The 14,917-nt window shown below is 28.5% G+C and overlaps 2 protein-coding genes across 3 annotated transcripts; one reads left to right on the top strand and one right to left on the bottom strand.

Annotated features, from left to right (window-relative positions):
- The first annotated feature begins 3,708 nt into the window (after positions 1-3,708).
- On the top strand, positions 3,709-7,323 carry LOC127252985 (stearoyl-[acyl-carrier-protein] 9-desaturase, chloroplastic). Of its 2 annotated transcripts, XM_051277383.1 has the most exons (4): positions 3,709-4,014; positions 4,999-5,503; positions 5,776-6,349; positions 7,067-7,323. In XM_051277383.1, exons 1-3 carry the CDS (start codon positions 3,890-3,892, stop codon positions 6,334-6,336), a joined length of 1,191 nt encoding a protein of 396 aa, XP_051133340.1. In that variant the 5' UTR covers positions 3,709-3,889; the 3' UTR covers positions 6,337-6,349; positions 7,067-7,323. The 2 variants fall into 2 exon arrangements, with proteins under 2 accessions (XP_051133340.1, XP_051133339.1); XM_051277382.1 differs by lacking the exon at positions 7,067-7,323 and having other exon boundaries at positions 5,776-6,644.
- Positions 7,324-9,380: 2,057 nt separating this feature from the next.
- LOC127252951 ((+)-neomenthol dehydrogenase) lies at positions 9,381-13,688 on the bottom strand. The gene is made up of 4 exons (XM_051277336.1): positions 13,621-13,688; positions 12,987-13,248; positions 10,466-10,648; positions 9,381-9,779 (listed from the first exon to the last, which is right to left on the bottom strand). Exons 1-4 carry the CDS (start codon positions 13,686-13,688, stop codon positions 9,381-9,383), a joined length of 912 nt encoding a protein of 303 aa, XP_051133293.1.
- Positions 13,689-14,917: the final 1,229 nt, after the last annotated feature.

Below are 14,917 nucleotides of genomic sequence, written 5' to 3' on the forward strand. Positions count from 1 at the left end.
AATTTAACTTGTTTAATTTCAGTTCCTAAAATTGCCGCAGCATAATTTTTGTTCCATCGATTAATTCACATATTTGAATTCCCAGCCTTTTATTCAATTTTTCTTCATTCGATTTAGTGCAACTTGATTTGTTTTGATTCAATTTCCAACTCCGAATTTACTGATTACAATATCTCTAGTTTCGGATCTATTGTGTTTCGATTTTACTATTCATATATATATTTTTTTTCATCAAAAATATTAAATCAAATCATTTTTCTTTTTTATATTATAATACAAATTTATTTTATATTTAAAACATCACATCAATTTCTATTTATATCACATCAAACAATTATTCAAATTGAATAGTTTTTTTTAGAGTGTGTTTGTTTGGGTGTTTAGATTTTAAGTTGAAATTTGAACAGTAAAAATTTTGAATTTGAATAGTTGTATGATATAATATAAATAAGTATTCACGTGATGTTTTCAATGTAAAATTGATTTTTAGTATAATATAAAAAATGAAAAATATATGTTTGATTTGATATTTTTTTGGAAAAAAAAATGGGATGAATAATGGATTTAAAATTCAATCTTCCAAACAAACAATTAGTGTATATAATTTTGAAGAATTATGTTATTAGTCACTGAGTTTTGTAAAGATATTTATTTTTGCTATTTCAAAAAGAGAAAGGATTATATACTGAAAATTCGGCAGCTTTGCTGAATACTTAGTATTAATAATTTTAATATATGTAAATAAATAATTTAATTAATTTTGAATGATGTGCTTAATGTAAAAATTCAGCGCTAGCGCCTGATCCACATTATTTAAAAAATATTGTGGCTTAAAATAATAATTTTATTTTATTATTTTCGTTTATTCTAAAATATTTATTTTGTTTTTATTTTGATAATTAGTACCCAATTTTTTTACAAAATTATTTATATTTTTTCACAATTATTATATAATGTATAGATATTTTAACATTTTAAAAATATTTTTATATCCAACATTAATATAATAATAATAATTTTTAATTTTCATGCTCATTTTAAATATCTGTTTATTTTGAAGCCAATATAATATTTTATAAGTTAATATATTATGATAGTTATTATCAAACACACTTATTTATTGTTGGCAAAATTGTTCATAACTCCCTCGTGGTTTATAAATTCAGCGTAAATCTCCCATCTATTTCAAAAATTGCATGACACCGCCTTATACTTTAAAAAATGTTACATGAAACTACTACGTGGTTTCGAAACTTAGTATAAATCTCCATTTTACTTTAAAAAATTGCATGACGTTCCCTTATACTTTTAAAAATATTGCATGAAATCCCTTGCCATGCAAAACATATAGATAAGAAATCATTTTTTAATCACATAAGGAAAGTTTCATGGTGGTGGAGTTTCATATAACATTTTTTAAAATATAAAAGAATACCATGCAATTTTTAAAGTATAGAGAGATTTTACGCTGAATTTCAAAACCACGCGGGAGTTATAAGCAATATTACCTTTATTTTTTAAAATGGATCCAATGACAGTGGCTTGACGTCCACGTCGGTTAGCCCATTTTGAGTCGCCCCTCCAATCATTATGCACCATTTTGTCTACGCCACTTCTATTGTGTGTTTGATGGGGTTTGGATTTTGAGAAGTAAAAATATTTATTTATATATTATTTATAAATACGTATTGATGTGATATATAAAATGTAATATTAATTTTTTTTAAATATATAAAAAATTAAGAGTATAATTTGGAATGTATTTTTTTTTTAAAAAAGAATTGTATTGTATATTATTTTAAAAAAAGAAATATATTTACACATTAATTATTTATATATTCTTTTATATTTCATTTAAAAAAAAAAAATCATTCTAAACAATTTCAAAAAACAAACATACTCTTGATAGTTTCGAAAAATATATTAAACAATATTTTTTCGTCATATATAGTGTTTTTATTAATTAATGAAGATGTCTAAAATGATTTTGATATATTTTTTTCTTTTGTATTATATATATAATAATAATAATAATAATGTGATTGTGATTTATATATAATTCAATTTATAATTAAATATAAAGATATTGATATTTTTATATTAATGTGATTATTTTAGTATATTATAATTCAACTTATAATTAAATATTTTCTATCTCGGTTGTATGATCACTAATTTTAATAAAAATAATAATTTTTTTAGTTAAAAAGAAAATAAAAATATTTTTAAATTACAATTTTTTTTAAAAAAAAGTGACATATTTATTTATCTTTTATTTTTTAAAAATATATCTTTTTCTAAAACCAAACAGATCTTTCAAGTCGTGAGTTTATAAAACTAAGAGAGAATTTAACACAGTTTTAAAAGTATTAGAGATTTCGTGCAAAATAAATTTTATGAAATCATACACTCCCTCCTTCTCATAAAGAAATATCTATTTGCTTTTTACACGTAGTTTTAAAAATATTAGTATTATATTGAGATATAGTATGAATAAAATAGAAATGACTAAAATAACTTTATTAGTACGTGTGATATAAAAGTAATGATATTTGTGTAATATATTGTAAGTTGTAAAGATATTTGTAATGTTAGGTAAATAGTACAGTTACTAAAAAACGAAAATGAATACTTTGTTATGGAACAGACCAAAATAAAAAATAGATACTTTATTATGGAGCGATTGGAGAATGAATTATGTAGAATTTAGCATCTCATTATTATTTTCTTTTAGTCCTGAAAGAAATATCAAAGATGAACGGTGGAGATGATACGAGGGTCAAAGCCGGTTGTACTCTTCCTGAAATTAATGGTAGCCAACTATTTCCCATCCGACTCTGCATCAGCAAAAAACCACTTCCATTAATATATTATTATAATCATTATTTATTTATTTATTTATTACATGTCAATATATAAAAAGAAATGATGCCCACGTGGAAGCCATGCAATCGAATAAACCTGCCACGTGGAATATCCCCTCTTTTGTGCTCTCTACTCACTTTCATTTTGTCCCCTCTTTCCTCTCCCCTTTTACCATTTTGCCCCTGCTCTGCATTTAATTAATTATCTAATAAATATACATATAAAAAGCAACTTTACTTATCTTTATATAAATGTTAGGCTATTTTGGTCATTAATTAAATAACCCACATTACACCCTCTCGTGTGCCTATAAATTAAATTGGCTAAATTGGGCAAAATTTATATTTGATTTCACGAAGTTGCATGAAATTTCTTTGTGATTTTATAAATTCGGCGTCGAATTCCTTCTGTGGTATTTATTTAATAGTATTTAATATAAATACGTCGAAAATACGAATAAATTTTAGAATTTTAATTTTATATACTAAAAAATAGTTTTTTTTTTTTAGATTTTAAGAGTTTATTTTAACTATTTTTTTAACCTAAATATAAAAAAATAAATATATTTGTAATTTTAAAAATTTACAAATTAAGATTCTAAAATTTATTCGTAATTTAAAAATATTTATGTCAAATACCACAGAATTTACAAAGTCAGACGCAATTTTATAAGTGCAAGCCAACCACAATTTAGTAAAACTAAACGTGAATCAGGTACACAATCAATTAAATTTACTAATTTAAATACAAAGAGAGAAAAGGAAGAGAGGGAGGGGCAAGATAGTAATTTCAGGGTGGGTGATACTGACGAGGGTGTGTATAACGATGGTTGAGAATTACAGTGAGCAATGAATGTTGGCGTTATACATATAAACCCACACTCAGCAGCAGCGGGAGCTCCACAGCGTTTCTTGGTACCATCGCTACTCTCGGATTCTCACGGAATTTGCGGTTTCTCGGTGAAAGGAGGAGGGGGAAATCTGCTGTGGAAAGTGAGGGTTCAGGGAGGTGATAAGAGGTGGAAATGGATTTGAAGCTGAATGCCATCAACTTTCGGGCTCCAAAATGTCCTTCATTTGCTCTCCCGGCGGCGGTCAGCCTCAGATCTCCTAGGTTCTTAATGGCTTCCACTCTTCGCTCCGGTTCCAAGTAAGATACTGTCGGTTGTCAATTTTTGGGGATTGTTGTTTAGGTCATTTTTGGGTGCGGCGTGCCCTAGTTGGATTTCGCTGTTTTGATTCTGTTTGTTTTGATATTAATATCGTGTTAATTTCGTGATTTTAATTTGGGTGGGGATTGTATTGAGTGCTTGTTCGTATAATCTTGTGTTCTCCGCGATGAGGAATCTGGATTTTTATATGCGTATCTGTGCTTTGTTATTTGAATTGAGTTTTCTTTCCGTTATTGTGCTCTGCAGATTGAAATTGTTAGGGTTTTGCTGACAATAGATATGCACATTTAATTTGGCCATTTGACTAACCGTAGTGATTTGAGGAATTGTGTTGGAGTTTGCTGACAACATGTGAAGAAGTACTCCAATGGAGATTAATGATGTTGAAATTGGTTGTTCAAATTTGTTAGGTTCGTAGGTTTGAAATTAATGATTCTGGCGTGGTGGTTGGGTTGAGTTGAATCATCAAACATTTGGTCCCAACCTCTAACCCCCACCCTGATTGTCTTCCTTAATTAAAAATGTCATTCAATTAATGGTTCTTTTTGCTATCCTTTTACCTCATTTGTGTGTATCTAATTCTGCTGTTCATTTGCAACTCTTGTTGGTCCTACATTGAATTATTTCAGACTTTTTTTCTTGGCTAACCTCGATTGGTTCCACCTTATGTTTTCTGGTTTAGAAGTGTTTTCAGTGTTCGAGTTTTCGATGAATTAAAATCATGGAGCAGTGTGTGGCTTAGACTTGTGTCATAACAAAATAACATACTATGATCGATCATTAGTATATCTTGGAACATCTTTAATTATGGCGGAAACCGAATCCGTACATTATGTTTGCTCATGATATAATCTGTACGTTCCATGCTAACTATTCTATCATTGAAATTCATGCCACAGCGACACGATTGTTGTGACAATGAGTGTCAACAGTTACCCATTGATGCATTTAATTTGTTATAGGGAGGTCGAGACTGTGAAGAAGCCTTTTACCCCTCCTCGCGAGGTACATGTTCAAGTTACGCACTCTATGCCACCTCAAAAGATCGAGATCTTCAAGGCAATGGAAGACTGGGCCGAGGATAATATCTTGGTTCACCTTAAGCCTGTGGAGAAAAGCTGGCAGCCCCAGGATTTCTTGCCGGATCCTGCTTCGGATGGATTTCATGATCAGGTCAAGGAATTAAGAGAAAGGGCCAGGGAGATTCCAGATGATTATTTTGTTGTTTTAGTTGGAGACATGATTACTGAAGAAGCCCTTCCGACCTACCAGACAATGCTCAACACCTTGGATGGTGTACGGGATGAAACAGGGGCGAGCGCAACTTCATGGGCTGTTTGGACGAGGGCATGGACTGCCGAAGAAAATAGGCACGGAGACCTCCTTAATAAGTATCTTTACCTTTCGGGGCGCGTAGACATGCGACAAATTGAAAAGACTATTCAGTATCTGATCGGATCTGGAATGGTGAGTCTTGCCAGATTCTCTCGTTTAATTTGTTTTTCATTCGCTTTAAGTGCCTAATCTTAATTGCAGAACGCTTTTCGAATTATTATCTCGTGAAATATCTATTTAGAGTTTGTGACACTGCAGTTTCACATTGAATTAGACGCATTATGAATACGGTTTTTCGAATCTTGCTTATCACAATGTTCATGCTTGTTTTTGAAAAATTCAAGCTGTAGCAGCATATTATTTACATTTTAAACCTGACATTATGTGCTTCCTAAACCTTTCAGGATCCGAGAACTGAAAACAGTCCGTACCTCGGCTTTATCTACACATCCTTCCAAGAAAGGGCAACGTTCATCTCCCATGGCAACACTGCGAGGCTTGCGCGAGAACATGGAGACATGAAGCTCGCTCAAATTTGTGGTACAATAGCCTCGGACGAAAAGCGCCATGAAACAGCGTACACCAAGATAGTTGAAAAGCTATTCGAGATAGACCCTGACGGAACAGTTCTGGCTTTTGCCGACATGATGAGGAAGAAGATCTCCATGCCTGCCCACTTGATGTACGATGGCCGTGATGACAACCTTTTCGATCACTTCTCTTCTGTTGCCCAGCGTCTTGGTGTCTACACAGCTAAAGACTATGCCGACATCTTAGAGCACTTGGTGGGCAGATGGAAGGTCGAGAATCTAACTGGATTGTCTTCGGAAGGTCAGAAAGCTCAGGATTACGTCTGCGGATTGCCTCCGAGAATCCGGAGGTTAGAGGAGAGAGCTCAGGGCCGCGCCAAGCAAGGACCGAGGATTCCATTTAGCTGGATATATGATCGGGAGGTGCAACTCTGATATATGATATCTGGTAAGAACAAACCAAAACCCGAACTTTGTCTTGCTATATTCCAATTTGTTTCTTTTCTTTTCTTCTTTTCATGTTTCGTTTGTTGGAAATATTGTGTCGGGAGGTTAAAAGAATGTGGGATCGTATTGGGGGTGTGAAAATGGCTGTCGCCGTGTGGGTGTTTTGTTCCTATTAGTTTGCCGTAGTTTGTTTTCGGTGTCGTGCTTTGGTGGCTGTAATCTGGAAGGTCGATTTTGATGGTTGTTGATGTTTCTTTCTTTTTTACCTCCCGGAAATAAGACTTCTTCTTTTCGTATTTGACGTGACTTGTGGGCTTGGCTTTTATCGACTTGATTGAGGTTTTGAGTTTGCGTTGGGTGAAAATGTCCAACATTTATGGATATTCGTAGGGATGATGAGTCCGGACATACCCGATATCGAGAATATATGGGTATATTTACAAAGTAGGTTGGGATTTTAGTTTGTTGTTACTATAATGTAAAGATGTATTTTGTGGTCATTTTTATGTCTTTAAATTTGCTATGGTGGTTATAATACATTTAGGTCATCTTTGGTAGCATGATTTGAGCTAATGTAGGTGGTGTAGGTGGTGTTTCTTTGTACATATATATATTTTGATAATGTGAGTCGTTACTCTGAGCCCGCTTCTGGGGCAGGCAAGACTTTGAGGCGAATTTATTCTTTATATTTTATTTTTGATAAAGTGGGAATTTGCAGGTGCTACCCGAAAGTGTGCATTGGGTAAACTTTCGGCAGAACCTAATATCTTGCAAATCAGGTTCGACGGGCAATAGACGAACCATGTGTGGCAGGTGACCTGACCTAACTGGAGATAGTTATTTAAGTGGGGAGTTGGTATGGTTAAAAAAATCAGGATCATCTCAAATTTATATTGGCCCTTAGATTATTTTTATTGTTAATTTAACGGTAGATTGTAAACGAGGGTATTTTGTGCATTCAAAAAATAATTCAATAGTTATTAATTAAGAAAAAGTCAAATATGTTGAATATTTTGCTATATTAATTCTATGTAAATCAAAAATAAAAATAAAACTGAAATCAGTGGGGTTAGGTTGGAGGTCCCTAAAAATAAAACAGAAATTAAAACTGATGAAATTAGAGAAACATAATAGTAATGACCATTCTAAGACAAAATGGCTTAAGCTGATAAAAATAAAGAAATAAATAAAAATTAAAAGAAATATAAACTTTTGTTTTAAACTATAATTGACAATTTTTTTTTAACTGAAACTACGATCAAAACTAGAATTAAAATCAACTGGTTTGCAGGGTATTAGGTTCGGCCTAGGGTTTACTCAGTGCGCACTTTCGGACAGCGGCTGTGAGTTTTCATGTCATAAAAAAATAAATAAATAAATATATCATGGTTTAGAATTTTTAGTTTCAATATTTTTTCAAATCCAAATCAACAATCTAAAAAATACTATAAATTGCTTGGCAATAAATTTGGGAGCTCATACAGAAAAATGGGTAGAAAATAAAACAACCTTATATATTTTTTTTTATTTGTTAGTATCAAATGATTGCCGATTGAGAATTAAATCGTTTTTTATTTTTTTTACTATTTACTTTTTTTGGCTATATAGGGAGAAATGCATAAAAATGATAATTGAGAATAGATTAATTTTTTTACTATTTAATTTTTACAAATTTTTTTATAAAAAGTAATTTTATTCATTTTATAATATTTTTTATTATTTAACTTTTATAATTTTTTATAATAAAAATTATTTCATTCCATGAAACATTGTATTTAAATTACTGTTCAAATAAAAAATCAAAAATCAAAAATAAATAAAAATAAACAAAAATTTATTAATTAAATATATCAATATTTATTGTTAAAATATTTCCTATTTGATTCGATGTTATTACAAATCATTTTGTCCATCATATTTCTTTATTATATTTTAAAAGAGAATCTTTATACCTTGTTTAGTGCAAAAGAAATTAAGATAAAGAAATAGAATTATTTGAGTTAAAAAATTAAAATTTGAAAAATAATTATTTCTTTTCAACTTTCTTTCATATACAAATAATAATAATAATAATAATAATAATAATAATAATAATAATAATAATAATAATGAGATAAATAAAAATTAAGAAATCAATAGATTGTACTTTGATTTTTGAAAATATTTAATGACCGTTGTATTATTTTTTTTACATATATTTTGATTGGATTCTTTGTTCTACCAAACAAAGACCGAGTTTTTATTGTTTATTGAAAAAAAATTTTCTTATCATTCTATTTTTCTACTACTTTCTCCGTCATAAAAAAAAATGTTATCATTTGATTCGGCACATGTTTTAAAAAAAATAAGTAAAAATAAAAATATTTTTTAGGGTAAATTAAAAAGTAAAAAAAGTATTACCTTTTTACTAAAAAAAAACAAAAATAAATTTAAATAACAATTAAAAAAAAATGAAAATAAATTTTTTATGACAGAGGGAGTATTATTTATCTTTAATTTCCTTTTTATACCAAATGCTTTTATAATACTACTAAAGAGGTTTAGTTTTTTCATCCCACACTATATACTATAACATGTAATAAAGGGTTTGTTCGTTCAATATTTTTTTATTTTTTTTGCTAGTATGATTCCCTGTAAATATTACAAAATATATAATATATATACTCTATTCTTTTACGAAGAAAATTGATAATTCAATACAAAATATGATGATATATATATGTATATTATCGATACGATTCTTTATATCTTAACATAAAAAATATATTCATTCAAAAATACAAAATATAACACACTCATATTTTCATAATTATACAACATCGCGGATAAACTCATTAACTATTTATTCTTTCTCAAAAAAGTTCTAATGAATAAACAACTTCAAACATAACTAACTAATACATTCCAAAAGCACACTAAAAAAAAATAGCGGTAGCAAGTTCTCGCATCATAACACAATATATATATATATTACATTACAAAGACACAAAACCAAACCTCTCGATTATTCGATACCCTCAATATAAATTTGACTACAACTTCGAAGAATTATAACTCGATCCAAACAAGTAAAACTTTCCGGTGGCAAGATCATCCGGCGGAAGCAACACGAGACGTGCGCCAACCTCGGCCACGGCATCAGCCGTATGCGTACCAACGCCGCCTGTCATGGCGGTCTGAGTGAAGCCAGGGCAAAAGCAATTCACACTTAGGCCATGTGCTTTGTAACGTTTCGACAAAACCCTAGAATATGCATTTAGGGCTAATTTCGAAACTGCATAATCAGTCCACACTTTGGGCCATCCATGGCTTCTCCATGTCCCATTCTTCACACTCTCTAGAAATGACCTCGACATACTCTCTATATGCTTCTCCGATAGCTCACCATCTTCATCAAGGAGCTTTTCTTTTAATTCCGGATTCTTCAGCTTCTGCGATTCGCGTAAAAAGTTATTAAATTCTTGATTAGGGTTTATAGAAGACTATGAAAATTTGTAAATTTAGCCGTTTATCGAATGCTAATTTTTAATTTTGTCGTCGATGTTAGTTCAACTATATTTTGATCATGTGCCTTGTAAATAGTTAGTTAATTTTTATTGAAAGTAACTTTTTATGGGATCCAAATACAACTAAAAAAATATGCGAGATAAGAGTGATAGTTGATTATAAATACATGATTAAATTTTTAATTTAACCAAAGATTCATTTATGTGGAGACATAAATTTGTAAATTGAATCACGTACGAGACAAGAAGAACAAATTCAAAGTATATGATCAAAACACAAATGACGAACATATGAGAAAAAAAGATTAATAATTGATCATAGATATATATATATATATATAAGTTTGTTCTTTCACGGTTTAAGATTTCTTATGACTTTGGGTTGCTACTTAATTATTGAAAATTGAAAAGTTTAATTTTTTGGTATTATAAATTTGTTTGAACAAATTAATTTTTAATATTTTTTAAAAAAAAAATAATACAACTTTATTAGAAAATTGAGGGGCAGATTTTATTTTATTTTTATTACAAATGGTTTAAAAAATTAAAGAACCAACCCATAGTTTGATTTTCCAAGAAGAATCATCAAATAAATTGCTTGTATAACTTACATTTATCGATCCAAGCCTTGAGCTGATATTAAAAATCCGAGCTTTGTTGGATGAGCGACGAAAAATTGGCAAGAGGGCTTCCGTCAGAATCTTAGGTCCGTAAAAATTCGTTTGAAGAACAGTCTCAGCTTGCTCGACCGAGTTTTCTTGTATTCCATTGAAGGATACACCGGCATTGTTTATCTGCAATGGAATAGGTTTTAGGGTTTAGCGTTTACTACGTTAATTTTAATATTATGAATATTATGTATAATGTACATATTCTCTATGGATTTGTATATGATGTATTATTAGTTAATTTTTTGTATTATGAGCTAAATAAAAACATCACCAATTATACATTATAAATGGCAGCGATTACTATGGTGATTGGGTCAAATTAATATTGTACTAATTTAACTCCTTCAACACAAATACTTTATCCGTTCCATAGCAAAGTATCTATTTTCCATTTTAGTCTGTCCCGTAACAAAGTATCAATTTCTTTTTTTAGCAACTGTACTATCTACCTATTATTACAAATACTCTTACAACTTACAATATATTCCACAAATGTCATTACCTTTATATCACACAATACTAATAAAGTTGTTTTTTAGTCATTTTTATTTTATTCCTACTATATCCCAATATAATACTAATATTTTTAAAACTCCGTGCAAAAAGCAAACGAATACATAGTTATGGGACAGAGAGAGTATATAAATTGAAAGAGTAGGGTATGTTGTATCACATAGAATATGTGTTGTACATATCATATATTGTATCATATTGTAATCAATAATATATTGTACTATGTGAAATTATAGCATGTACTGTTAAAATATTTATTGTATATTGCATTATTATGTATTTTCTATCTTATATATATATATATGTAATAATAAATTCAACAAATCATTACCAATATCTAAAATAATGGTGTGAATATGGTTATGTTTTCTTTTAAATTAAAATAACAATGCAATCTTAACTTAAAAGAAAAAAAAAAAATCAAATTACATATAAAGATTCAATATATTTCAATTATCTATACTTCTAGAATTTTATTTAAGTACTTTTTTGTTGTTTTCTTTTCTTTTTTTTTTTTTTTTTTTTGTGCGATAATGTTATTCCATCTTAAAAAATATTATGTTAAAACTATTGTTTAAATAAAAAAAAAAATCAAATCAAATTTCAAAAGAATATAGCATGTGTTCTTTTCGTGTTTTAGGAACGACGAGATTTTTGTTGTTAGTTATTGAGAATTATAAAAGTATTTGAGATGAAATAATTTTTTCCTTTAAATATTTTATGAAAATATATATTTTCATTTAAAAATTGTATAGGTATCTTTTAAAAAATTAAATTAAATTTAAATCGTATGGAAAAGATAACAGAACAAATTTTCCTATATATGTTTTGGCAAAGTCCAATATATGAATAACTTTCGTAGTTGAAGTCAAAGCCCCCGCGTAATCTTTCATAGCTTGGAAAGTTCTTAAAAATAGTCATTACTTAACAATATAAAGATAATATATTTAATTCATCCACTTTATTATATTTAATATAATCATCACAAGACTCGTTAGTCTACATCAAACAATAAATATGATAAGTGCTTGGACGTCGAACTGCAAAGTTATTATTTTATTAAATACTTTTATTTTTTTTTTACAAATACTCTTATTTTATATCATATCATTACTTTTATACCAAAAAGCAAAGGCAAAAATATCGTTACACTACTTTAACATACTCATTATAATTAAAATACTATTATTTCTTAAACTCCACGCCAAAAGTAAATGTATATTTATTGCTTGGACGGAGAGAGTATTTGATAGTATTTCTTGATTCCATCGGGCATGAATTTATTTATTTAATTTTTACACGTAAATTTTTTAATATTAGTATTTTATATTTATATAATAAAAAGGGATTACATATCGTCAAATTTACTTTTAGAAAAACAAAAAGAAAAAATTAGTTAAATAACAATGATAATGATGATAATATTTTTGTAATAATATGTAAGTTACAACAGTTTTTTTTTTAAATTGCATAAAAATATAACTTTTTTAAAAAAAAATGAAAAATGAAATGGATAAATTGATTCCGAATCGATCAAAATAAAAAAATAAATAGATTGTTTTCAGCACATTTGAAGCATAGAAAGTTAGTTGGGTAAACTCTCAAGCAGAACGGTCCGAACCTAATATCCTGCAAACTTTGCCGAATAAGGCAAATTACACTAGGTGAACCTGAACGCGTTGGAATTTGAATACATGATCTCACGATTACAAGTTCATCTCCATACTACTAAGTCATCTCTTATGGTACTAGTTACGTATTTCTATTTAATATTTCATGTATTGTTTTATTTGTAGAGGGTGTAATTGGAAGCCTTATTACTTTGCCTTATCAGCACTGTATTGATTTCTCTTTCGATACAATAACCACAAATATATATACATAGATATATATATATATGTGTCTATTTCTTTTTATTTATTAAATAGAGTGTCGGGAGGAAACTTACGAGAATATCAAGTACACCAAAAGTTCGTCGGAACCACAAGGCAAAATGTTGGATTGAGTTGGGGTCGGAGACGTCGAGGGGATGGAAATGACAATGCAGCCCTTCCCTTCTCAAGGAGCGGACGGCCTGGAGGCCCCGGGCCGGGCTCCGAGCAGTTAGGACCACGTTGAGCCCGAACCCGGCGAGGTGCCTCACAAGGGCGAACCCAATGCCCTTGTTGGCACCGGTGACAACGGCCACCGTCTCCTTTGTCCACCACCTCCTGTATACGATCAATCTAAATTAATTTATATAAAATAGAATAATAAGATATAAATATGTATATTTTTTGTCATTCTCTAAAAATTATATTTATTTTTTGCGATATTGTACTTAACATTACAAATATCATTATATTTGCCTACTTTTTTGTATAAATATCGTTATATTAGTATGGTAAGACATTAATCCAAACATTTTTGTCATTTTCGTTTGATTTGTATTATGTTTTAATAGAATAATTAATATTCAAAAATCAACATTCAAAAAGTAATTGTAACCTTTATAGTCGGACGAATGTAGTATAAGATAAAAAATAAATTAAGGACACAATCATCAAAATCAAATAAAATGAAATGATATAATTGGATAGTACCTTTTTATGGGATAACAATTAGGGGAGACCACATTCACGATATCCTCCTCTGCACCTTGCTTCTTCATATTATTATTATTATTATTATTATTATTATTATTATTATTTATTTATTTTGATATATAGAATTAATTAAGAAGGTAGCAGCAAAGGAAAACTATTGTGAAGATGGAACTCAGTACAATGTATTTATACAAAAATCTTCCACAGAGATGGGGAATAATAATAATAATAATAATAATAATAATAATAATAATATTGACGGTGGCAGAGATGAAACGTGTAAGATATCAAACTAATAAATAAATATAAATAAATAAATATATATATAGTTTGAACAGTTTGACAAAATAAATACAAGTAAATGATCTTAATTATTATTATTCTTAATGGTGCCTAACCCCAACCACAAAGCCCCTAATATATAACTAATCTCTCTCTCTCTCTCTCTATCTCTCTCTCTCTCTCTCTAAATAGAAATAACATGTGCTTATCTTTTATTATTCTTTTTTTTTTTATTACTTTTAAAATAATAAAAACTTGAATGAAATTTGTGTTTTAAATATAACATTCTAAGATATATATATTATAGAATGTGTGTTAGATGCAAAATTGTCAATAGAAAAAGGGTTATGTTGTGTGTTCTTTTTTTTATTTTTATTTATTTATTTTCTTGCATCATGTTATGTTTTGATTTTTGAATATAATATTTATAGATTAAAAAATTACTATAGTTGTATAATAAAAAAAAAATTATAATTAAACTCTAAAAAAGGTTATTTTTAAATTTAATATTTAAAAAATATATATGCATATATGTTTGTTTTTTTTATGTTTGAATTTAGGTTGTGTTGAGTTTGGTTTTCTTTTCAAATATATCTATCTTTTCATTATTTAATCTTTCATTTATTGAGTTTGCAATTTTGCATAAAAATAAATATTGATTAAAATATTTTTACAAATATGAAAATATTTAATAGGAAAATATAAAACAAATGCTCCGTCCGTCTGTCCGATCTTAGGTCTCATTTATTTTATGTGTATTAATATTTGAATATTAATTATTATATCAAAATATAATACAAATTAAAAAAAAATTGCTAAAATACTTCCAAATGTCTTATAATACTAATAGAATGATATTTGTACAAAAAATTATATAAATATAGGAATATTTTAAATATTAAGTACAATTACGTAAAAGATAGATGTGACCCTTAGAGCGGACGTAGGAAGTATTATATATATCAAAGTTTACTCAAATATATATATATGTAATAATGAGTATGTTCACTCA

Source organism: Andrographis paniculata, unplaced genomic scaffold (assembly GCF_009805555.1).
Source record: "Andrographis paniculata isolate CXL003 unplaced genomic scaffold, ASM980555v1 Contig49END, whole genome shotgun sequence".
Classification (NCBI taxonomy): domain Eukaryota; kingdom Viridiplantae; phylum Streptophyta; class Magnoliopsida; order Lamiales; family Acanthaceae; genus Andrographis; species Andrographis paniculata.